The 26716-nt window shown below is 40.1% G+C and overlaps 2 protein-coding genes across 5 annotated transcripts in view; one reads left to right on the top strand and one right to left on the bottom strand.

Annotated features, from left to right (window-relative positions):
- The window catches only part of LOC132425909 (alpha-fetoprotein-like), a 68750-nt gene extending 64087 nt beyond the window's left edge, over positions 1-4663 (top strand). The window contains exon 14 of the mRNA XM_060012378.1: positions 4373-4663. Within this exon, the coding sequence (XP_059868361.1) occupies positions 4373-4375 (3 nt within the window). The 3' untranslated portion in view covers positions 4376-4663. The remainder of the gene's footprint in view (positions 1-4372) is intronic.
- The window catches only part of RASSF6 (Ras association domain family member 6), a 64183-nt gene that overhangs the window by 22414 nt on the left and 15053 nt on the right, over positions 1-26716 (bottom strand). For all 4 annotated transcript variants that reach the window (XM_060012388.1, XM_060012389.1, XM_060012387.1 and 1 more), the window contains exons 3-4: positions 10368-10446; positions 4657-4796 (exon numbers count right to left, since the gene is read on the bottom strand). In XM_060012388.1, the coding sequence (XP_059868371.1) occupies positions 4657-4796; positions 10368-10446 (219 nt within the window). The remainder of the gene's footprint in view (positions 1-4656; positions 4797-10367; positions 10447-26716) is intronic.

Genomic DNA, 26716 nt, shown 5'->3' with positions numbered 1-26716 from the left:
AAAAGTCCAAGAACTTTAGGCAATAACTTTAACTCAAAGGAGAACTGTTTTGGTCCTGACTCAGACTCTAGTTATTCTTCCTTTTTTATTTTCAATTGAAGTATAGTTAATTTACAATGTTTTAGGTGTATAGCAAAGTGATTAAGATATATATATATATATATATGTGTATATATTTCCTTTTTCAGATTCTTTTCCATTATAGGTTATTACAAGATATTGAACATAGTTCTTGTGCTATACAGTAGGCCCTTGTTGTTTACCTATTTTATATATAGTAGTGTGTATCTGTTAATCCCAAACTCCTAATTTATCCCTCCCCCACTTTTCTCCTTTGGTAACCATAAGTTTGTTTTCTGTGTCTGTGAGTCTATTTCTGTTTTGTAAATAAGTTCATTTGTATCATTTATTTTAGATTCCACATATAAGTGATATTTGTGGTATTTGTCTTTGTCTGACTTACTTCACTCAGTATGATGTTCTCCAGGTCCATCCATCTTGCTGCAAATGGAATTATTTAATTCTTTTTTATGGCTGAGTAATATTCCATTATATATATATATATATATATATATATATATATACACACACAACATCATCTTTATCCATTCATCTTTCAATGGACATTTAGGTTGCTTCCAAGTCTTGGCGACTGTCAATAGTGCTGCTATGAACATTGGGGTTCATGTATCTTTTCAAATTAGAGTTTTAATCTTTTATGGATACATGCCCAGGAGTGGGATTGCAGTATAATATGGTAACTCTATTTTTATTTTTTTAAGGAACCTCCATAATGTTCTCCATGGTGGCTGTACCAATTTACATTGCCACCAAGAGTGTAGGAGGGCTCCCTTTTCTAGTTATTCTTATGAGAGATAAAATTATCAATTTTCCCCAATCTATAGAAGATTAATTGAAAAAGGCAGATGTGATTATCATAGAAAGAGTGTTGGCAATGGAAAAGACAGAATACCAACGAAACATGCAAACTAAAAAGGCAAAGCACCCCAATGGTATCTCCCATGGGGGAAGATGAGAGAGCCCAAGCATACCAGACCAGTGATGTGCTATAAGTTCTTGGTAATCCTGCCCAACTTCACCCCTGTCCTCACCTTCTCTCAGCTTAGTGGTGTCACACAAATACAGAGAAACAAACATGCCTCAATATGGTCAGTGTTTGGCCCATTTTCCTTCCTACCATCTTAGCAAAAATAAACAACGCCCCCATCACCCCCAAACCCACCCGTTTTCAGCTCTGGATTGTGTAATTTGAAGCGTCTCCACATACAGCTGCGCAAGTGACTAAACTTGAAGGCAGTTACCCAAAGTTTTCCAAAGAAACCTCGTTGGGACTTCATGTACTATCAAATAGTTTAACTTGCCCAAGCACAGGACTGTTAGCGTTGCCCTGATCAAGCTTCAGGATATATACCATTAGCAAATTTAAACTGTGGGGAGGTTTTCTAATGAGCTGCAAAATAAAAAGGAGGTAGAAATAGACACATAGAAGGTGGCCACTTCTCTACCCACCTTGTAAAAGAAAAAACACTATTGATGCCATTCAAATGTACACCTGTCCAGTTTTTGCTCTTTATGCCATTCTGCCATGACTTGTCCAACGCATGTCAAAGCAGACTTTGGAAAGAAATTAAAAGCAGAAATGAAAACTGGTGCAAGCAAACATAACCTCAATAAAGCTGTTTTTACGAAAAATTTCCAAGACAAAATACTTGGACCAGATATGAGAGATCAAAGTACTGTCCGTAGAATTGTTTCCATAAAAGATCACAAGTGGTCACAGCTCAAACTGATTTACTTTTAAACTTATACCACTCCCATTAAGCTGATTCAGTGGGACTCATTTCAAAGATAATTAAAACAAACTAGCTTGACAAACTGATGATTCTCCCCAACGGTGAATTGAAAGAAAAGATTGCAGCCCTTCCTGCAGCTGAGTACACAACTTCCACGTCTTTCATTCCACATTCCATATCCATCCACTGGAGATATTAAATCTGTGATCCTGAGAGAGTAGAGGTATAAGTTCTGCCCACAGAAACCCAGTGTGGGAAAGAGAACAATAAGAATTGTTAGGGAGTGAGGGAATAGTCCATTTCCTTACACAATTCCATTCAAGGCTCAGAGTTTAAACGAATACCACAGTGACGGTAGCAACCAGAGTGAGGGTGTCTAGGACTGGATTGAAACAAAGTGGCTCTGCACCCCACTAGGGAATCAGAGACCAAGGATCTTTTTCTGACAATTCTTACCCACCAGAAAAATCGGATACACTGCACTTCAAATATTCTCCCAGTAAGTCTCATTACTGTGCTAAAGGGCAAGCAAAGTTTTCTAGGGTAGTCTTTCTCAACTTTATTATTTTTTTTTCTCAGCTTTAAACTAAAGGAGATAACTTATGTTTGTTTCACAGCACTGTTCTGATAAACAATAAGAAAAGGCAAATGGATTCTATGGAAGTCACATCATAAGGAGATTAATTTATAATCTGCCACAGAATATGGAAAGGCATCAATATACCTTGTCTACCTGGGCTTCTGAAACTCATCCTCAAATTCAGTGTTTCTAGGAACAAGGGGGTTTGAATTTTTTTTTTTTTTTTTTTTTTTTTTTTTTTTTGCGGTACGCGGGCCTCTCACTGTTGTGGCCTCTCCCGTTGCGGAGCACAGGCTCCGGACGCGCAGGCTCAGCGGCCATGGCTCACGGGCCTAGCCGCTCCGCGGCATGTGGGATCTTCCCGGACCAGGGCATGAACCCGTGTCCCCTGCATCGGCAGGCGGACTCTCAACCACTGCGCCACCAGGGAAGCCCAAGGGTTTGAATTTTAATTTGAGAAATTAAAGAAAATATCTTGGGATATCCATTCAAAATCGTGATAGCTTAATGTGCTAATACAGGTAGCTTACTGCAACTCTTTGACATCTTCCCATAGTGTTCCATATTAATCAAGCATTCATGATTCAAATAATTTAAATGCATCAAAAAGAGCTGGCTGCTCAGAGAACTTTGCAATGAGTTCTTAGGCAATATGAAGAATGATAGCTAATTTTGCCAAATTCATATCTTGTACAGTTTCCTAAAAGCAGGGCCCAGGGGTAGTTTTTACTTTTAAATGATGCTCCTTGTCATTTAGAATCATCAGCCCCATCAATCTTCTAGTACCTGAAGGTGAGGGATGCAGGGCTTCATCAGGCTGCCTGTCTGTGGTTTCTCTTCTGCTATTCATAAGTACGGGACCCTTTGCCCTTCATTAGCTTGGATGGGAGACTAATCAGAAATGGTAGATGGAGAGACAGTTTACCCAACAGAGCAGAGGTAATTTAACCACCAGGATTCCGTGGGGTTCATTTGATACTAAATTCTGAGTCCTCTCTTTGTGCCGACACACTGCTGAGCACCAGGATAAAAATGAATAAAGCATGCTCCTTACCCTTGAGGAGCTCACAGGCTGGGGGTGTGGGGGCAGGGGTATAAAAATACAGTTAACGGCATGCTCTGAAAGGGATATAGAAAAGTTGTCAGGGTACCTACTACAGGGTCAGAAAAGGCTCTCTGGAGAATGTGTTACCGACCTGAATCTTAAAGGATTGGTGGAAGAGTCTAGCAAATGGATGTCGAGAAGCAGATAGGCTTCCAGGCAGAGAGTCAGGAAAGTAAGAAACTGCATGACATGTGTAGGGAATTATAAAATTGCTGGAATTGCTGGAACCTCACATTTGAGAAAGATTGGCAAGGTGCAAATCATAGTGGGACTTCAGTGTTTTCCCCAAAGGAAAAGTGGGGCTTCCCTCAAGGTGATACCCGATTTTCCTTGGTTATGACCAAAGGTCAGATTGAGGAAAAGGTCCTGGCTGCTCTCTCTCTATCCTCTCTCCTGCTAGAACTCCAGCTCATCTAGTTATGGATAGAAGGATGGATGAAGAGAACGCTTGATACCTCCATGTACACGCAAAAAGGAGATGTGTTAGAAAGTCAAGGATTAAAAAGGAAGGGGAGAAGGGAGGGAGGAAGAAAACAATATTTATATCTGTGATTTCTTTGGGAATATTTATTAATTTTTCTAAAAATTGTAAAGGATAATGAAAAGATATATCTCAGCCCAACTTACGTATTCAAGGTACAGTTGCATAAACCCACACAGAGTACTGTTTTGTGCATTTACTGTACTTCACATGCACTTTGTCCTGATACTAACAGGACACAGCAATCAGATGGAACATAATTAAGTCTCCTTTCCAGAAAGCAGGAAAAGCTCTTTGTTCTAAGAAGAGGAGAAATTTAAATTTTATCCCCCTCTTTTTGGTGATAAGACCAGGGCTAATGAAATCTTGCCTTTACATTTTGTTTTTTCTAGTGAAAGAATGCAGTCTCGCAGAAGAGAAGGAATACAGCAGAGAGGTCAAGAGCCAGACTCTGGCGCTCATAGACCTGAGGTCCAGTCCAGTTCTGCTACATGGTAATTGGGGATCTTGCACAAACTACCTAACCTCTCAGAGCCCTGGACACAAACGTCCTAGAGTTGATGGGGGATTAAATGAGGTTGTGTATAAACTTTAGAGCTTTCATCCTTGAGGCACACAAAAAAGGTAAATATGAAGATCATTTTCTAAGGAATTAAAATCATAAAAGGTAGCTCACCTTTTGGAAAAGACATCTGGTGACTTCAGCACAGTGAAAGAAGGGATTTGCTTCTCATCTTGTATTTTCAGTTGTATAGGCTGCTTTACTCCCCAGAAAATGTCCAGCATTCCTTCAACAATTAGTTTACCATCGTCAGTCTAGGGGAGAAACCAATCATCACAAACACTGTTTTTGTATTATTTATAGAAGGCAAATGTTTTAACTGAAGATTTAGAAATGAGGTCTGTAAGACATCTTAATAGATAAAAAATAAATTCCCAGGTGGGACTGTTTGGCTTTTAAATTTATCTACAAAACATTTCTACTTTTGAAACATTCTTTTATTTTTGAAAACAGTTATAACCAGCAAAGTCATAATCGTAATGACATGCCCACCAAAGGGCACAGTATGCTAAAATATTTTCTGAACTCTGCTTCTTCAATTAAGTGGAATTTTAATTCTCTAATTCTATTTAGCGTAAAATTAAAGCAGAATTAAAAACTGTGCTAAAGTAGAATTCAGAAGAACAGCTATTGTTCAGTTTAGTGGCTATTTTCTCATTTCTGAACAGGAAAAATTTAGCTCACAAACTTATGCAGAACAAGTGAAATAATGTATGTAAAAACACAGTGTAAAATACACAACAAATTATATTTTTGAAAAAAATCAATAGCACTTGAGTAATCTCTTTCAAGTTGGAACTATTATAACAAAAGAAGGGAATTCTATGCAAAGAAAAATTAGTAAACAGGATTGAACACTTACTTATCCTGTGGATGTACATATTAATACCAAAGCACATTCCCATAGAATGTATTTTCTAATCTATTGCTCTCTTATATATGTAAAAGTCTGTTATTAAAGTAGTGTTATTATTATAGTAAATTTGGGAAATATAGAAAGAACATTCCAACTATCCAATAACTACTCTAACATGCAATAACTACTTGTTATTATGAAAAATCAATAATTAGAAAACATAATAAATATAAACATAAATGACTCAATTCTTATTTGAGAGTGTAATGAAAACTCTAGACTCTGGAATCAGACAGACCTGTGTTTGAACTCTGACTCTGCCATTTTCTAGCTGTGTTCTCTTGGACAAGATGTCAAACACCTATAAAACTGGGCTGCTTCTTCTGAAGAATGAAATCATAACAATCCTTGATTCATAGGACCTCGTATTTAAAGTGCTCAATAAATGATATTGCTTATTATTTCTTTGGCTGACAAGCCTACTTTGGAGTCACTCCTGAAACAAAGTTTTGCTCTTTCTCCTCCTTTTGAGTTCATATTTCAGATCACTGTGAGGTCAGGTACCAATCAGTTGTCCTTAACAGCCACACATAATTTGCCCTCTGAAAGGGCAGTACATGATGCAGAGCCTACATTTTAGTTATTGATGTATAACATCTTTCCGTGGCTTAATTATACTACAATGAATCCCTTATATCAAAAACTCATAGGGGAGGGGCTTCCCTGGTGGCGCAGTGGTTGAGAAGTCCGCCTGCTGATGCAGGGGACACGGGTTCGTGCCCCGGTCTGGGAAGATCCCACATGCCACGGAGCGGCTGGGCCCGTGAGCCATGGCTGCTGAGCCTGCGCATCCGGAGCCTGTGCTCGGCAACGGAAGAGGCCACAACAGTGAGAGGCCCGCGTACCGCAAAAAAAAAAAAAAAAAAAAAAAAAAAAAAACCTCATAGGGGGGCTTCCCTGGTGGCGCAGTGGTTGAGAGTCTGCCTACAAATGCAGGGGACACGGGTTTGTGCCCCGGTCTGGGAAGATCCCACATGCCGCGGAGCGGCTGGGCCCGTGAGCCATGGCCGCTGAGCCTGCGCGTCCGGAGCCTGTGCTCCGCAACGGGAGAGGCCACAACAGTGAGAGGCCCTGCATACCGCAAAAAACAAAACAAAACAAAACAAAAAACTCATAGAATAACTGCTCTTCTGAGGTTATCTAACTTTTGCTTTCAAGAAGAAATACTCCAACTATTATCAGAAAATGAGGTTTTCTCATGTAAGGAATATCAGAATATTTTTTAATTTCAGAAACCATCTCTAGGACTTCCCTGGTGGCGCAGAGGTTGAGAATCCGCCTGCCAATGCAGGGGACACGGGTTCAAGCCCTGGTCCGGGAGGACTCCACATGCCATGGAGCAACGAGGCCTGTGTGCCGCAATTACTGAGCCTGTGCTCTAGAGCCCGTAAGCCACAACTACTGAGCCTGTGCACCACAACTACTGAAGCCTGTGCACTTAGAGCCCGTGCTCCACAAGAGAAGCCACTACAGTGAGAAGCCTGCACACCGCAACAAAGAGTAGCCCCCATTCGCTGCAACTAGAGAAAGCCCGTGTGCAGCAACGAAGACCCAGTGCAGCCATAAATAAATAAATAAATTTAATTTAAAAAAAGAAATCATCCCTTTTGAAATTTACTAAATAAATTATCCCTGAAGCCTTGTTTATACTTATCTAATCTCATTGTCTCAATCTTCAGGCCTTTTCTCTTCTAGATCTACACCAATACCCTTGGTGATCTCAATGATCCTTATATGCCATCTCTAAACTAATAGCTCCCAACTTTAGATATACAGCCCAAACCTTCCCCTAAACTTCAGTTGTCAAACTTGACATCGAATTTAATACGTTCCTAATTAACTTTTGATCTTTCTTCCTGTAACTATTTTCCTTTCCCAGTCTTCCCCATCTTGGTAAATAGAACCCGCATCCTTCCAGTTGTTCAGGTCAACATTTTTAAAGTCACCATTAAACTTTCTTTCATACTTAACCTCTCAAAATCCAATACGTTAGCAAATCCCATTAGCTTTACCTTAAAAATATATCCCCAATATGGCTATACTCACCATGGGTACTACCACAATTCTAGTTTATGCCACTGTCATTGTTTGCCTGGTTATCACAATAGTTTCTTTGGGGTCTACCTCATTCTTCTCTTGCCCCTCTATGTATTCTTAGTAGCTAGAGAGATCGTTTTATTTTTTACTTTTTTAACTTTTTATTTTATATTGGAGTATAGTTGATTAACAATGTTGTGTTAGTTTCGGGTGTACAGCAAAGTGATTCAGCTATACATATATATATATATCTATTCTTCTTCAAATTCTTTTCCCATTTAGATTGTTACATAATATTGAGCAGGTTCCCTGTGCTGTACAGTAGGTCCTTGTTGGTTATCCACTTAAAATACAGCAGTGTGTACATGTCAATCCCAAACTCCCTAACTATCCCTCCCCCACCTTCCCCCCGGTAACCATAAGTTCGTTAGAGAGATCCTTTTAAAATGAATCTTTAGATAATATCACAACTCCTCAGTGGCTTTCCATCTCATTCCAAGTACAAGCTGAAGTCTTCACAATGATCTATAAGACCCTACATGCTCTGGTGCCCTCCCCTTCTCAGTTCTCTCTATAGCTTCCTTGTTCTCTACTATCCCATTCCCACAAGGTTCCTGCTGCACTGGCTTCCCCACCGTACCTCAGTTACACCAGCCAGGCTCAGGACCTTTATTGGGCTGCTGGATATGTCTGTGCCTGGAATGTGTGTCCCACAGACTTCTACAAGGTTTGCTCTCTGACATCTTTCAGTCTTTGGTCAAATGTTCCTCTTTCCTCATCCACTTAGATTCCTGAGCCCTCTTCCCTGCTTTGTTATTCTCCACAGCCTTTCTTTTTTTGGCTGCATTGGGTCTTCATTGCTTCACGTGGGCTTTCTCTAGTTGTGGCGAGCAGGGGCTACTCTTTGTTGCGGTGTGCAGGCTTCTCATTGCGGTGGCTTCTCTTGTTGCAGAGCACGGGCTCTAGGTGCACAGGCTTCAGTAGCTGCAGCACGTAGCTGCAGTAGGCAACTCAGTAGTTGTGTCGCACAGGCTTAGTTGCTCTGCAGCATGTGGGATCTTCCCAGACCAGGGCTCGAGCCTGTGTCCCCTGCATTGACAGGTGGATTCTTAACCACTGTGCCACAAGCGAAGTCCCTCTCCAGTCTTTATCGCCATTGGATACACAGTTTACTTTTTTGTTTCTTTTCTGACTACTAAAATGTAAGCAAGCATGAAGGCAGGACATTGTCTAGTTTCTTCATTGCTATGTCTCTAGCTTTTAGAACAATGTCTGCTGTGTTGTATACAATAAATATTCATTAAGTTAATTAATCAGAGATTTAGAAAGCTACATGCTATTCTCCATGGACTGCCCCTTTTAACAGTGCCCATCATTGTAACTAAGTCAGAGACTTGCAAAATTCTGGATTCTAACTTTATTTATTTATTTTTAAATTTATTTATTTTATTATTTATTTATTTATTTAGGCTGTGTTGGGTCTTTTGTTGCTGTGCACGGGCTTTCTCTAGTTGCGGTGAGCAGGGGCCACTCTTCGTTGCAGTGCACGTTCCTCTCATTGCGATGGCTTCTCTTGTTGCGGAGCACGGGCTCTAGGCACATGGGCTTCAGCAGCTGTGGCACACGGGCTCTAGAGCACAGGCTCAGTAGTTGTGGCGCATGGGCTTAGCTGCTCCGCAGCATGTGGGATCCTCCCAGACCAGGGCTTGAACCCGTGTCCCCTGCATTGGCAGGCGGACTCCCAACCACTGCGCCACCAGGGAAGCCCGGGATTCTAACTTTATTGACGGTAAGTAAAGATGGAAAGATTAAGCAATCTGATATTCTCACTGTATACTTTACTTCATACAGTTTTAAAAAATTATGTAAGACAGGGCACTTTATTCTAAAAAATCAAATGACTTGCAGATTGAGCACTGATTCACAGAATAGGAAATGACACGCCTCAACTTATATGCTTGTCACATCAAAATTCAAACATTTTCCTAAAGGAAATGAACTTCTTAACATCATGAATTCTATGGAAACAACCGAATTAAAATATGAAATCATTTTCTTAAAGTTTTGATCTTTTCTTAAATTTTATATTTTTACAGTTACCTATATGAGAGATCTAAGATACAGGATAATATTGAAATAATTTAAAATTAGGCCATTTAAAAAATTTAGGCCCATTTCTTTATAAAGGGATTAGTTATTTCCTAATTCTGTAGGAAATTACATTTGGGAAGGTAACTGAAATGTCCAATCAAACTAAATCATTTAAGCTCACTAATAAAGGCCAGAGAGGTTTATAAATTTCCTTCTGTTCCAATTACAGATTGGAACAGTGGTGGCCTAAAGTCAATGCTGTACACATTTGAAGATCTGAAACGTAGGTAGAAAGTTCTAATGTTCCCTAGGACCAGGAAGATATTGTAAAGATGTGAAGTGAGTCTCATTAGAATACAAGACTGAGTAGGAAGACCTGTGGAGGATGAGGCATTAAAAAACCAATCTAAGGCCACTTTGTACAGTAGCCTGCCAGTTGCAACCTTAAAAAGGCTTGCTGAATTGTTTCTAGGATAGATTTTTAATGGAATTGCTGTTCAAAAGATGTTCATACTCTGTTTTTAAAGTAGAAAGCAAATATGTCATTAAAGTTGTTTTAAACGTTTTCCCATTCTAAAAAAATACTTGGAAAGTCACATGTTTCAGGACTAGGATTTTGCAATATAGTCTAAAACCGAAAAATCCTGATCAAGTTAAAGATTCACCTGCTTCTCCCAGATGTTTTGCCTTACGGACTCCAACTTATCCTGACTTCTCTGTACTTTTATGGATTTTTTTCTCCTGTGAATTAAACTGTACTGCATTTCTTTGACGGGCTTACCTGTCCATATAAAATATGCAGATTTTTCTGGTTCCTATAAAAGATGTTATAGGTCTTCAATAAAGAATTAAGTTGTTCCCTAAAAAAACAATATTACATTCAGTTACAATCAGTCTTAGGCTTTTTAATGGTAGAAGGCAATAATGGTGCCTTCAGTTCAAAAAGATATGAGATAGGAAAAAATGGTTCAATGGAATCTTTACTATTCTGTCATTTTAATATAAGTCATTGAAAACTGAAGCCTTCTTAGGACATCAACAAATGTTGAAGGTGTTAATTCATAAATAAATCATCAAAGTAAAACAAATAAAATCTGGTCTTAGGTGGTTACTTTCCCTTAGTGAAGATGTGTGTTAATAATTTCAAAGTTGAATTTGATTTTTAAAAAGTCCTTCAAAATCTTCCATAATGAAGAAATGACTGGCTGCAAAGAGCTGTTTGAATTGAATTTATAATCTAAAGCAGTGGTTCTCAACCCATTTAAGTCACAGTATCTTTTGAAACACTGATGAAAGCTTTGCCTTCCCTGCGGGGGGTGGAGTGGTAATATATATATAGTAATATATATATAAGGGTAATCCTATATATAAACACATAGTTTTGCATATACAATGTGTAATAGCTAATTTATGTGCTATTTTGAAAGACTTTCCTGATAAACAAGGAAGGAGTTATTTTCCACATGGTGTAAGTATAGGTTCTTTTTATCTGACAGTAACAAACTGACATTTAAAAATATTCTTTGTTTAAAATTCTGGAGTAAAAGGAAACTCCCTGGCTGTCCAGTGGTTAGGACTCCAGGCTTTCATGGCCAAGGCCCCAGGTTTGATCGCTGTTCAGGGAACTAAGACCCACAAGCTCTGTAGTGCAGCCAAAAAAAAAAAAAAAAAAAAAAAATTCTGGAGTATATACATCAAAATATTTCTAGTGGGTGGTAGGATTTGAGATGATTTTAAATTTTTTTCTACTGTCCTCTCTGTTGTCAAGTTCTTCCCGGGGTTGTTGTTTTATAAAATTTTGAGTTAGTTTTATTTTGACTGTTAACAATTAAAATATTTTCATAAGAGAATAAATAAATAACCAAAGAATGGAAAATGACTGCAGACAAAGTGGTGAGGAGAGTGTTCTGCAGCAGGAGACAGCTGTAAAACAGATTTCGTTTCACATTCCTCTTTTGTTTTACAACATTTAATCAACCTAATTTAAGCACCTAGTATGTGCCTGACTTTATGCTTTCCACTGGAGATACAGCAACAGTTCAGGAATAGTTGTTGCTCCTAGGCATCTCACCCTCTGTGACAGGTGGGCTCTGGCAGTGGGAATGCTGGTTCCTGCCACACCTCCATCCTCCCCTTGTGCTACCACAGCTCAAGATGCTGCTGTCACTCACCCTGCTGGTCCAAGCTATCTTCTCTCACCTGCGTTATGGCAACAGTCTCCTAAAAGCCTCCCTGTGTTTGTTGTCTATTCTCAACAGCAGGAGTTATTTTAAAACAAACCTGATCACCTCTCTCCTTTGCTCAAAGCTCTTCAATATCTTCTCATCATTAGAATAAAAGCCAATATCCTTCCAATGACTTCAAAGGCCAGTTGTGATCTGATCCCTTTTACACCTTCCATCTCATTTCTACTTCTCTTTCCTTCACTCACTGAACTCTAGCCGCTGGCTTCCTTGATGTTCCTTGAGTACTCCAGGCACATTCTCACCCCAGGGCCCTTATACATGTTGTTCCCTCTGCCCAGAATGACCTCTCCCATGCCATCACACTGTTAGTGCATTCATTTTTTTTAGGTATTTACTCCAAAGTCACCTGCTCAAGGAGTCCTTCTTGACAACCAAATCTGAAAGTTTGCCTTCTCCCAACATTCGTATCCTGCTTTCCTCCTTACCTCTGCCCCTTGGTCACCATCTAACCTTGAATATATTTTATTTATTTATCTTATATTCTGTCTCCTTCACTAGACTGTAGCTCCAAGAGACTAGGCTTGCTTCCATGTTTCGTTCACACTATGTTTCATGTGCCTGGAAGAGAGCACGGCACATAGTAAGAACTCAACAAACACTGGTTGAATGAAATGATCAGAAGAAGTCTTATTCCTAAAATAAAACCAAACATATCAACAGGTGGAAAGCTTTTTTATATAAGTTGCTTTATGGGGGAGGCATCTCATGATATTAAACTTCCAGATATAGTAATTGCTAAAATCCCTTTGATCTTCAATACCTGTCTCCCTCCCATAGGAATACTTGGCTCCGTGAGGGCAGGAATTTTGGTCTATTTTATTCATTGCTGTCTTCCCAGTGCTTAGAGCAGAGCTTTGCTCATAGTGGGTACTTATTCAATAAGCATTTAATGAGTAATGAATGACAGAGTTCATGTGTATTGATTTTTATGTTTGAGATCAGGTAAACATACTTTCCACTTGACTTTTCTCACTTGTAATTTTTAATGCGCACATTTCCAAGGATCAGTACACTCCACACAAACACCACATAAAAAAATTCTACAGAATTCCTCCATGCTATTTTTCCGTTTCCCAGCTGGCTTACTTTAGAATTTTAGTGTTGATGACTATTTCTGTTCTAAACATCACTGGGCACACAAGGGATTTTGTTTCATTGGAGTCATTGCTGTGGAATAGTTCCTTAAAATTAACATACTGGTAAAGAGCATGAACACTTTTATAGCTCTCATTATTGGGAGCCAGGGCAGCATACGGACATTTCCGGTTCACTTGGGAGGCAACTCCTGATATGCTGAGCTGTGAGAGTTGTTATTAAAGTAAATGAATCTTTACATAACCTTATTCCCTCAGCTTCTGTTTCTGATAAAACTGCATGTTAAGGTACGGTACAAGTATCCTTCAAAGTATTTACCTCAGTACCATGTTTGATTAGAAAGATTATTCTCTGGAACAAGCTACTTGGAAAATGTTTCTGTATCTGAAAAAACCTGACTAAATCTTTCTGCACAGAAATAAGTCTCCAAATGACCCAGGGAGTCAGCGAACTGTGGTCCCAGGCCACCTGCTTTTGCAGATAAAGTTTTATTGGAATACAGCCACACTACTTTGTTTGCCTATTGTCTATAGCTGCTTTATTTCTATAACTGCAGAGTTGAGTAGTTGTGATACAAACCAAATGGCCTACAAAGCCTAAAATATTTATTATCTGACCCTTTACAGAGGTAGTTGGCCAACCTATAAACCATGTGTAACACAGGGTAACTAAATACCACAGAAATCTTCCATATTTTTCTCACCACAGGCAGGATCTTTCTGACTATCAGTGAAACTTTGAAGGATTTTGGCATGTGGAAGAAGAAAATAGTTCAGTAAAATAGTGTTGGGATAAAATTAGGTAAGTTAATGGTGTAATAAAGTGAGGAACTAGAAAAGAAAATCCGGAAGTCAGGTGAACAACTACACTAATGGTGTATGCATTCCAAATATTAAAACTTCATCACATTTTAATTGTATGCACTTTACCAGAGGAAATTTTGGAGATGATTAGTCTATGCACCTGTTGAAGCAATGGGTTAATACAACAGGAGGATAAAGTGTAGCCTGCAACATTCTAACTCGACTTGTTGGCATTAAGGGCACAAAGAGCTGAAGAAGTTATTGTCAAGTTGATTATCTCTTATCTGCTGACTGATTCAAATTTTGTCCTCTAACAGAAGACCTGTCCTAATGGTTTGCTGTGTGATCACAATAAAGAGGCCTCATCCGTACACTGAGGTGGGTGAGAGCTTGAGGGAATAGATGCTGCCTATTGTGCACTCTGGAGGGGAAGGATTAAGCAAGAAGGGTGTGAGAAGCTTACTAGGCAAAGAAAATATCAACAAGGACATTCTAGATATTTCTGTAGTTTTTGTGGCAAAAGCTCAAAGAGTTGGGACTCTAAGAGTAGAACATGTGAAATGGGGAATGGTGAGTGATGAAGAAGAAGGCAGGAACCTTGTGAACCATTTTAAGAAGCTTAAAATTCACCCTGCAGGCAATGGGCACTTACTGGGGGTTGCAGGCAAGTGTAAGGTATGATGCTTCTAAGGGCCACTAGGGAGCTTATGGAAGACAGATTTCAGGACAAAACAACACAGAGGCAGCAAGATGAGTGGAACAATTGCAATGGTATTGGGGTAGAGAGCCAAGGCTATGTTCTGTGGGAAGGTGATCAAATGTCCCTCATGTACAGAAGAATCTAAAGTCTAGAAGAGACCTAAAATAAGTATAGGGATTATTTGGTTTAGGAGATCCAAAGGCCACCACTAAAGTGTTATCTAGGCAGTCCCTAGTCAGGAAAGGGAAGACTGATTTAATATACATGGTGACTTGTCAGTGCTAATTATAATGTATTTTTTAGGATTTAACTTAAATGTTACCTATGGACCTCCCTATCTCATAAAAAGGAAAAAAATCATCTGTGTACTTTTCCCTCTCAGCTCCAAAGAGTCCCCCGCCAGCCTAGACCAGACAGCTGTTCAGCTGCCCTAACAAAGCTATAAAGTGGGTGATAAGAAATGAATTCCATATCCAGTCTTCTCAGTTTACAAATTTTTCTAGAAGCCACAGGGACACCCAAGAAGTCGGCATGGTACAAACAGCCTGTATATCAATACTTTACGTGTGATACATAAATTGATTTTTTAAGAAGAGCTTGGTTTTCTCGAACATGAAATACTGTATCATAATATATCCTAAGGATTTTTAAAAAACATTATCACATAATATATAACATGAATAGTGTTTTTATTAAACTAAGGAACAGCAAACTTCCATGTAAACTGGACTTCTAACTAAACGAACACATAGAATCTTAAGCTTTGCTGGGACAGAAGCTGGCACTGTGCACTGACAGTACAGAGAGGGGACCCTGATAGATGCAGATGGACACCCAGAATTAGTCATTACAGCTCCTGGGTGAGTGCTAACCAGGGAAAGACTTAACATGGGGGGGCGACAGGTGTAGGGGAATGATGCCAGGGTTCCTGCTCCTTTCAAGGTTCCCTGTTCCTGTAAGGCTCCCAGCTCAGTTTTAATGAGTAAAAGTGGATCCAGAGTTGACTGTAAAATGCTTAGGTGTACTTTGCACTTTGTGGTCTGAATTGCATCTGCTCAGCAGATGGGAATTACCCACATTCTGACATTTGTCATGAATAATGGGCTGAGCAAGAGAGGAGTTCCTCAATCTTATCACGCTATTTGGCCGGAAGAAACACTTTGTGTTTAATTTTATAAACTGTAATATGCATTGACATATTGGACAGCATGATGAATGGAAATGAGTTATGCCCTGCACCCATAGACAGAATGAGTGTCAAATTTTAGTTGTAATAAGAGTTCTCCCTCATTTTAGTAATGATTTACAGCATAATTCAGTGGCTATCTAATCCTTTTCCTGGAAACCAGAAAACCCCGTCTCATTCTTTACTAAGTGATTCTTAAAATTTGGACAAAGGCAAACCGGAAATACTGTTGTATGCTGTAGCCCAACGCAAGCTTCAGAGATTGCCACATGACACAAAATAAACTTCAGTGGAAAATACAGCCCAATGTAGTCACCAAAGGCAAATTTGGCCATGGCTGTGCTTCCTGAGTTTGTGTTATTTCTGCCTCTTGGAGACTTGCTGAAAAATGTTCAGGCTCCCAGCCAGGCAGCCACGGAACCAGATAGTGACAGCAGCACTAGAGACAGCATCCTGCTGTTTGTATTACCATGTTTAAGAGCAGGAACCTAAAACATTCGAAAGAGTCTTTTCAAAGAGATGAGAAATTGAGGCAGAATAAAACTGCTAGCTTGCTCTTTTATACAGTCACCCCTCCCAATTTTGTTCATAATGTTACATTTTAGCAATGAGATTAACTATTTAATGTCAGGTTCAAAAAACTGAATTTAAAACTTAACTCAGAGTTATTTTTACAAAAAATATATTAACATGTAAAGATAGCAAATTGATCATTTTCTGGGAATTACGGTTGTGATGTTTTATTTTATGTGTTGTAGTTCTGTATACTTTTCAAACTCTATATAGTAAGTGCATAATACAGTCATAATGTTTTCATAATTTTTCTTCCATAAACATGTAATATGAACTTCTGTATGTTTTTGGAAAGGGGAACCAGGAAATATGCGGACAAAAGAACGAGTAAAGCCTTATCATTAAGCTCTTTGCCAAGACAAACCATCATTCCATATTACTGATGTCTGCAAGCAGCAGCAGAATTCTCTTAACCCACGTTATCCTTCGTTACTGTCAACTTGAATCCTGGAATACAATTGCAAACTCCTGCCGCCCCTCTTTCATAAGTGGCTACGGCTCCATTTCTTTTTGTCTTTGGCCTCATCTCCTGGCTCAAACGATGAGGAAAGAAGACTGCTTTTCAACCTTTGCTTAGAGACTTTCTTCAGTTAGCAAAGTAGGTTATTCATTTCCATTGCAAATGAAGGGATTGGGTTCCACAGTTTGAATACTGAGAAGCTGGGAAGGGAAGGGCTATCTCGATGGAAGCAAAAATGCAAAACCTAAAATGATCAGGGAGCCCTGAATTTGTTGAACTCTCCCGACTTCCTTCAAAGGGCTGCCGTTTTTGAAAAGGAAGGGTTTTCAACAGCTTTAGCAACTCTGCTCAAGTATCATTAATTGTTGCTGGGGGTTAGGAGGATGGTGCCTGTGATTTGTTTATCTTTTTCTTCCAAGCAGTTCTATTCTAGACCCTAAGTCTCTGTCCGTGCTGACAATTGATAATAAAAAGGCCCTGGGAGTTTCCTGAAATCCATTAGTAATTAATCAGTAAGGTAATATAACTAGACTTGTCTCACCTCCCACCCTCTGGCTGCTTTTGGCCATTTTGTGACTTTTGTATTTTCCGAGGTATACATCTTTTTAAGATTACCCCTGTAAACAATGGCCCTGGAGCTATTAATGAATACATCTATCCACTTCTCTCAGGTCCTTAACACCTAGAACTCAGATAAAAGCAAAAGGATTAAAAATTAAGGTATAATTTCACAATATTAAAAAGAAATTTGAAGTGACTGTTGGCTAGTTGCTTGATAGAAAACAAAAACCCCCCAAATGTTTTCTTGATTATGAAAACTCCACTGTTTAAGAGAGGAGCTGTAGCTACTCAGAACAATGTCACTAGATGTTGGTAAGACATGGAAGAGGGTCTAAAAAGGGAGAGGCAAAGAAGGATTGTATCATTTATTAAAATGCTCGTGCTTCTGAAGAAGACAGGAATGTGCTTTAGAACTGATTTTGAAGAGAATTCCTTTATAAGCATAACTATCAGATTTTATATTTTAACACACTAGCTTGTTTTCTAACAACCTCAGATAAAGGAAGACACTTATCTACTCTCTTTCCCTCTATGGTTTGGTTTCTGAAGATTTTTATGAAAAAGATTTTTTAAAAATTCACAGTCTATTATTCCAGTTGGTGGCTGCAATGAGCAGCTTCCGCATCAGACTTGGTTTCTGTTATCACGTGCAGCTGACTTCCTAAGGGCAGCCCAAGGAGTTTGCGGACAGGGAAGAAAGAATGAGGGAAGTCTATGCTTTACAATCTCCTTTTCTGGCCTGAAACACAGAGAAGTATGGTCTCTGGCTCGCAGCCCTGACACTATTTGCAACTTAGTACTGATTTTTGTATTCTATTCTAATCCAAAGTAGCGACTTGAAACTACCTCCACTTTGATGGAAGAGTCTGTTTCTTGTTGTAGCTGATGGTTTTGGAGAGAACAAAGAAATATTTAGTGCCCAAGAAAAAGCTGTTTGAAAACTACAGAATAATTATGTGCCCTGAATGTGTGGACAATATGAAACACAGTGGTAGATGTGCTATGTTAGATAAATGGTTCTAAAACCCGACCTGAAGGGCTTGTTGAAACAGATCATGAGGGGCACCTCCAAAGTTTCTTATTGAGTTATGTCTGGTGTGGGTCCTGAGAATTTGCATTTTTAACGTGTTCCCAGATGATTCTGGTGCTGCTAGTCCAGAGACCACATTTTTTTTTTTTTTTTATTCTCTGTGGTACGCGGGCCTCTCACTGCCGTGGCCTCTCCCGTTGCAGAGCACAGGCTCCGGACGCGCAGGCTCAGCGGCCTAGGCTCATGGGCCCAGCCGCTCCGCGACATGTGGGATCTTCCCGGACTGGGGCACGAACCCGCGTCCCCCGCACTGGCAGGCGGACTCTCAACCACTGCGCCACCAGGGAAGTCCCAGAGACCACACTTTTGAGATCTTTTAGATCTCAGGATGCTGAGAATCATGGTGATATTCTTCTTTTAGGGGAAGGGAAGTCTATCAACTGGCAGGTTGCAGGTTGAAACAGGCAGACATTCCAACTGAAACTAAAATAGTTACATATAACCAGCCTGCTAACACTTCTGCCCTTTCCTCCTCTGTTACTGAAGTAAGAGGCCAGAGAACACTGTCCTTGCAGACATTCTTTGGGAGGAGGTTTGTTCTAGTTTCCTATTGCTGCTGTAACAAATTACTACAAACCTAGTGGCTTTAAACAACATAAACATTATCTTACAGTTCTACAGGTCTCACTGGCTATAACCAAGGTATCAGCAAGGCTGTACTTCTTCTGAAGGCTCTAGGGGAGAATACATTTCCTTGCTTTCTCCACTTTCCACAGTCTACCCACATTCTTAGGCCTCCGGCTCCCTTTTCCATCTTCAAAGCCAGCATTGGCTATACAATCCTTCCCACTCCATCACTCTGACATGGAATCTTTTCACATAGTTCTCCTACCCTCCCACATAAGGACCCTTATGATAACATTGGGCCCATCTGGATAATCTCCCAAATTTAAGGGATGCTAATGGATTAGCATCCTTAATTCCATCTGCAACCTTAATTCCCTTTTGTGACGTAATGTAAAATATTTACAGGTTCAGGGGATTAGGAAGTAGACATCTTTAGGAGGTCATTGTTCTATCACGGGATTCAAGGGTGACTCCTATCCAAATATTGTCTGAGTACTTGGGAGGCATCTTGTTAGAAATCAGAATCTGTATTTTAACCGAGATCCCCAGGAAATTTGCATGTATGTTAAAATGGAGAGAAGCCCTGATATAATCACCTTGCCACTAGGTATGAAACAGTATTTAAGGGTAACATATGTCAAGCCAAAATACTAAAGTCCTGATTTAGTTCCTTGATGCTAATACTCCCATACTCACTCATCATCAACAAAAGTTTATTGAGGGATTACTGTGTAATAGACAATGTAATAGATGCTGGGGAGACTGCAATATTTAAAACCAATGGGGCCCGTGCAGTGATGGGAGTTGCTTTCTGGAGGAAGAAGATAGAAAAAAAAAAACAAAACAAAAGAGCAAATAAAGAAATATGTTGATTTTACATAGGGGTAAGTGCCATAATAACAATGAAACATCATCCTGTGATGCAGCAGATGAAAGAGGGCATTTTAGAGAACGTGATCAGGAGGCCTGAAATATTAAACCGACACCTGAATAATGGGAAGGAGCTATAGCCCTGTGCAGAGTCGAAGAAAGTGTCCTGAGCAAGAGATGCCGGTGCCACATCTTGTGTGCGGCACTAAGCTTGACATGTTTAAAGGAGAAAAACAAGGGAAGAATGGCTCAAGATGAGGTTCTAAAAGTTCTCCAGGCCAGATCGCATTGGACCTTAGAGAGACTTCTTATGGTAAGGAGTCTGCAATAGGAAGCTTTGGAGGGTTTAAGCAGGACGCCGTGACGACATTGTAAAGAGACGTTCTGGCTGCTCGGGGAGGATGGATTACGGGGACAGGGAATGGAAGCTGGCAGCCCAATTAGGAGGCAGTAATAGTTGTCCAGGCAAGAGATAGTGGTGGCTTGGACTAGATGGTGAGAAGTGGTTGTATATTGGAGGTGGAGTTGATGGGACTTGCTGTGGGGCTGGGTGTAGAAATGAGGAAATGAAACAATTACGTTGGTTTCTAGCTTCCCTTAGGATCTTGCTTCTCATTTTTCCATGATTTAAACTTTTAGGTCTCTCTAATACGTGCCCTATAGATATTTTTTTTAAAGCTAGTTAAAAAGTAAACACAGATGTGTCACACAACACGCATCATGATTGGAGCAGATGCAGGCTGATGGTAAAAGAACACGCTTTGTGTATGAACAGCTGGGAAATTTTGTGCTGGTTGAGGATGATTACCTTGACATCACCGTCTGATGCCCCTTGTTCCCCTGAGATGGAGAAACTATTCTGTTAAGCCTTTCAGACTGATATGGCTTTCAGCCACTTGGACCATCCGGATTGTTACTAGAGTGTCTGAAACACAGCAGGTGGTCAGTGATCCTCGGAGTCATCTATGTGAGCGTGAACTACAGACAGGGCTTTCCTTACAGGGCTTTTATGGTGCTCTTCTGTAATGTCGCCATGACTTTGACCACTGATTCTCTTTACATTGGAAAAAATACGTTAAGCGGCCTCCTTGTTTCTATTCTGGGCATCCTCCATCTACTCTTCACACTCTATCCAGAGTATGTAGAACATACATAAGCATATCATCTGCTTTGGTTAACATCCTTAAATGTCTCTCTACTGCTCTTGGTATAAAAACCCCAAATCCTTATCACAGCAGGTGAAGTCCTGCTTGGTCTCTCTTCCTCTTTAGCCTCTTTTACAGAGGCGCTTTTTTTTTTTTTTTAAGAAGATGTTGGGGGTAGGAGTTTAGTAATTTATTTATTTATTTTTGCTGTGTTGGGTCTTCGTTTCTGTGCGAGGGCTTTGTCTAGTTGTGGCAAGTGGGAGCCACTCTTCATCGCGGTGCGCGGGCCTCTCACTATCGCGGCCTCTCTTGTTGTGGAGCACAGGCTCCGGACGCGCAGGCTCAGCGGCCATGGCTCACGGGCCTAGTTGCTCTGCGGCATGTGGGATCCTCCCAGACCAGGGCTCAAACCCGTGTCCCCTGGATTAGCAGACAGATTCTCAACCACTGCACCACCAGAGAAGCCCCAGAGATGCTTTTTCCTGTGTCCTGCACCTCAACAATTCTGGGAACTTTCACTGGCTGGAACTCTGTGCTCCCTCTGGCCGTGAAGATGTCAGGCTGGCTCCCTGTGTCAGGAGTGCTCTCCTGCTGACTCTCTTAATCTTGTTAGCTTGCGTCACCTTCAGATCTCTAGACTTCCCTGCTTAGGCTAGATCCTTATTTTCTCGTAGAACTTGGTTCTTTTCCTTCTGAACACTGACCTCATTTTGTTACCAGGCTTTTAGAGCTGTGGTCTCACTGTGATTTCCAGAGCAGTAGCATCTGTACCACCTGGGAACTTACATGTGCAAGTGCTCACTCTACTCCAGACCTGCTGAATCAGAAACTCTGGGAATGGGGCCCAGCAATCTTTATTTTACCAAGCTCTCCAGAGATTCTGATAAAGGCTCAAGTTGGAGATTAGTGGCTTCAGACTCCAGCCTCCATGAGAGTAGGGCTCTTGTCTGTTTTGGCTCAAAATTGCTACCCCAGCTTCTAGTCAGCGTCTGACTAATGGTGTGCTCTCAGCAATTGTTTGTTTAGGGAGTAAAATATAGGAAACTGAATGCTGAGCAACATTTAGAGGGGAAAGATCTTTTACCAGCATAGCTAACAGGACCAGAAATTCAAGTAAACTCTGTGTCATCTATTTCTGGAGTCTTTGAATTTTGACCTCATCAGACTTTCTATTGAAACATTTTCAGTGGGTATTGGGCAGACAGATGATCTTGTTGTTTTTTAACGGACTAAAGTGATAAAATAGGTAAATGTGGAGTAGATACATTTTATTGTGAATAGCAGTCATATTGGTATGCTCAATGACTGTTAACAATATATATTCATTGAAAAATATCTGACATAAAGCTTAATGACCCTTTTCACTAGTCTGGGGGTGATATTACTGACCTTTATGTAAAATTGTGATATCCAATTTCTCACAATAAAAATGAATTTTTACTAGGTCACCAGACATGAATAATGGGAATGTTTACATAAATTTAAAAGGAAAACTCCCACATAGAAAAAGATTCCTCATTGGTTTTTTTGTTTGTTTGTTTGTTTTTTTAGCGATACGCAGGCCTCTCACTCTTGTGGCCTCTCCCGTTGCGGAGCACAGGCTCCGGACGCGCAGGCTCAGCGGCCATGGCTCACGGGCCCAGCCGCTCCGCGGCATGTGGGATCTTCCCGGACCGGGGCACGAACCCGTGTCCCCTGCATCGGCAGGCGGACTCTCAACCACTGCGCCACCAGGGAAGCCCAAGGTTCCTCATTTTTAAAGGAGATGGTCCTACACATGTCTCAAACTTTTTGCCCTGGCTTATTTTAAAATCCTGACTCCTATCAAAATATGTCAGGGAGGACTCCCTTATCCTTTATTAAAGACAACAGTCCAAAGGTCTTCAGAAGAGTGTGGCCCTGTCTTTATACACCTACCTGCAGGGCATGCTGAGGCTTGCAGTGTTTGCGCCAGTTCCTTTGATCCAGAGAAGACCCAGGCCATGGGACCTGGGCAAACACTGCCCTCTGGTTCTGCCCGCCAGGTAGGACGCAGCCCCTGGAACACTGGCTCTTTGTGCTGAGTTTGTGCTCAGAGGTGCAGGTGGCTGCTTTCTTTGTTTCAGCAAAGGGTACTGGCCAACATGCTTGGCAAAAGGAACTGTTTGGAGTGATGCACTTTCTGCTCAAATTTATTACATCATGCTAATTAGAGTTAGTTAGTAAGGACAGGAATGCACATGGGCCTTGTGGCCACTGTTGGAAGAGCTGCAGCCTGCAAGGGTTTGTATTAGGTTCCTAAGTAGGAGAATAAAAAAATCTAACAAGTTCCGAGAGTGAAATCTGATCTACATTCTAGAACTGGATTTGAACTCTTTTTTCAAATTCAGGATTGGCATTTACTCACCCCTAAAATGCCCTGATTTTAGCCTAAGACCTGAAGTGAAAGCACTTTGAAAGCAACCATAGGGAACCACTTTTTTTTTTTTTTTAATACTCAGCTCACTTAGAATATTTACCACGTGAAGCAACAGAGCAGTGACAACCCCAGGCAAGGAAAGAGCAACTGGAATCTTAATCATTTGCGCATGGAGTTAACTTATGCCAACACCCTTCAGTCAGGGAAGTTTCTAAACTCAGAAAATTCTTATCCAGGAGTAAGACATAAATGTTATATTGCTTACTGTGATATTAAATCAATATCTCTTATTTCATGGATCATATGTTTGCTGAAAGCAAAATTTTCATTAAGGAAGGTCTATTTTCCTATTAATTTGCAGCATTTTCATGTATTTCTGTGCATGAAAATAAATATCGCAAATAAGTTGGTGATTTCTGTCTTGCCAGAACAACGCTTGTCACAGAATGGGAGCTGAATAACTACTTAAGTGAATAAATGAAGAATAGAGGGCTTCCCTGGTGGCGCAGTGGTTGAGAGTCCGCCTGCCGATGCAGGGGACACGGGTTCGTGCCCCGGTCTGGGAAGATCCCACATGCCGCGGAGCGGCTGGGCCCGTGAGCCATGGCCACTGAGCCTGTGCGTCCGGAGCCTGTGCTCCACAACAGGAGAGGCCACAGCAGTGAGAGGCCCACGTACTGCAAAAAAAAAAAGAATGGAGGGGTTAATGACAAGCTGGATATCATAGGTAGTCAATGGTATCATTATAATTTTTGGTGACTATTTTGTAAAGATTTCCCTGAGTTCCAGAAATTTTGTTTATTTCAGGTGGGCAGAAGTTCTCAAACTTTAAGCCTTTCCTCCTCTGAGCAGTAGTTTCTAGACTCCAGTAATACTTCAGAATCACCTGATTAGCTCTGAGGGGGAGCGCAGCATCTGCACTGTTAATAAGCATCTTGATCGGAAGGCGGGTGGCCCCTGGACCACATTTTGAGGAATGCTATCTTCAAGTCCAGTGTTTGTGTAAATGCTATATTATTTTACTTTACCACCTGGAATACCAATAATACATGGATACTAGGGTCTGAAAGTGTATCTGTGGTATAGAAGATAAACTGCAAGTGCCCAATTCAGTCAGTTCAAAATATGACACAAAATAAGGGTCACTAGAAATGCAGACACTTTGGAAATAGCCTCCCCCAGAATATGTGGTTTCATTTTAACATATTTCATTGTAGGCCAGTTATAAAATGGGAATGCACATAGGTTCTCAAATTTTGTTCATTTTCTTTCTCTTCTTATATTCTAAACGATTAGAATGTATGTATAAAAATATTTTCAGCGATTAAAAAATTACAAAATGCTGGCTTCAAGGCTATTTTGTGGGAAAGTGATTGATACAGTCTGGCTGAGGGCTATGGATATGCTGTTCAAAACTAATTATTCATGTACTGCTTTTATGAGTTTGGCTAACTCCAAGTATAATCTGTTATCACTTAATATTTTTCTAGTTGATGTTCCTCTTTTTATATATTTATTCAACAATTATGTATTACTTATTGCATTAATATTTGCAGAATTATATATGAAACATTACCCTCTCCCCTTAAATTTTCAGTCTTATTTGGGGAATAAAATAAATAAATATAATACGTTAGAAAGTGAGAGTGTTCTGATAGCATGTAGTTCAGGATGGGTGTTTTCATTAGTTATAGGACCCATGGTTGTGAGTGACAGAAACCCAACCAAGTTACTTAGTAACTTGGTTACTAAGCAAGCTTTTATCTGTCCTGAGAAATAATGTTTGTGAAATCAAAGATTTCATGTGCTAGTTATATTTTTCTAATGCTTTCCAAGAGTGTTCAAATAAAAACCAATTATTTATGTTTAACCTAAAATCATCTCATGTATCAAGGCCATCCAGGTACCTCACCTTGGGAAAGAGGATGCAAAAGATACTTAGGTCTTACCTTCAAGGGGCTTACATTCTACCTTGGGAAACCAGGCATCTGTTATGAGGCAGTAAAGACAAGGCAAGAAGCCTTAAGCTGTTGGTGGGAGAGACAGCTCATCAAACTATTTTAGAAAGCTAATTTGTAACAATAACATTAGATTTACTTGTATACTTTGATTCAGTAATTACACTTCTGTGAACTAGTCCTTGTATATTCAAAATGTTGGAGCCATCTTGAAGGTCAAAATTAAAGAAATTATATTATGACATTTCTATATTGTTGAGTGATATAGTATCATTAAAATCATCTTTAGGAAGATTATTTTAATAGTATGGGGAAATATTTGTAATATAATGCCAGGTGTGTAAAACAAGATATAGAATGATCTCAACTATATAAAATAAAATCCTTAGAATATGGGTAATATGACAAAATTAAATAGTACATTTTCTGAGTAGTAAGATTATGGATAACTTTATTCTTTCAATCTATATGTTTCTATATTTTCTCAGCTTTTATAATATAAATATATAAAATACAATAATTTATAAAATAATGATACTTTCATAATTAGGAAGTAAATATTGTAAAAGAACAAATACACAAGTAATTAACAGGCTAATTAAAATCTTACTGCAGTTCAGGGAGGATTTCATGGGAAAAGTGAGAAACTGAGATTGGGAAACTATAAAATATTACAAAGGAAACGAAAGTTGACCTGGTAATCACTGGTGTATGGAATAGGTGTTTATTTCAGTGAAAATTCTTGATTTTCATACTGTGATTACACAGATGAATAAAAGGAATGTGGTGTCCAGGACGAGAAGTTACCATCAGCTGCTCATGGCTACAAATGAGATCGACATAAATCAATTAAGAACAGAACAAAGAGCTTCATGAAGGTGGAAGAAAGCTGTTCTAGAGAAACAGAAGATCCAAGGCCTGAGAATAAAGAGAAACACATGTGAACCGATAGCAGGATTGGGAAGGACAGGACCACCCCTTGGAGCAGACATGAGTTAGGGAGGGCACTGGGACTTCTCTCTGACCTTTGTCTTGAGGTTTTATAGGGGAAGAGAGGTCATGGAGATGCCCGTGAGTGCAGAAGGGGACTGTGAATTGCTACTTGGATCATGCGGTGCCTGCTTAGGGTGCCTTTTAATCTGATCATAAGGGTAAATCTAAAGGTTTTGGTGAGAAAGGACCTTGCTTTCTCAGGAATCCAAGAGGTGAAGAGCAGCTGTGTAGCTGAAGTAGATGAAAAAGAAAAGATTGCAACCTCCGACTGAGAGGTGGCCCCAGGAGTAGTTTAGCAATGCACTGACGGCGGGGCCGGGGGGAGGTGAGAATCAGGATTCCATGGGCTGACCTGCGTCAAGCAGAGTTGAATAACAGGAAAATACGTACAAGGGTTCGTACATTCTTCTCTTATGCCGTGTATGGTTTCTTCTCGAAACTTCCCTCCCAGTGTGGTAAATTTGTATTCCTGGCTGGTTAAACTT

This window comes from Delphinus delphis, chromosome 5, assembly GCF_949987515.2.
Source record: "Delphinus delphis chromosome 5, mDelDel1.2, whole genome shotgun sequence".
NCBI classification, from domain to species: domain Eukaryota; kingdom Metazoa; phylum Chordata; class Mammalia; order Artiodactyla; family Delphinidae; genus Delphinus; species Delphinus delphis.
The sequence above is the reverse complement of the archived record's forward strand: the minus strand, read 5'-3'. Positions and strand labels throughout refer to the sequence as shown.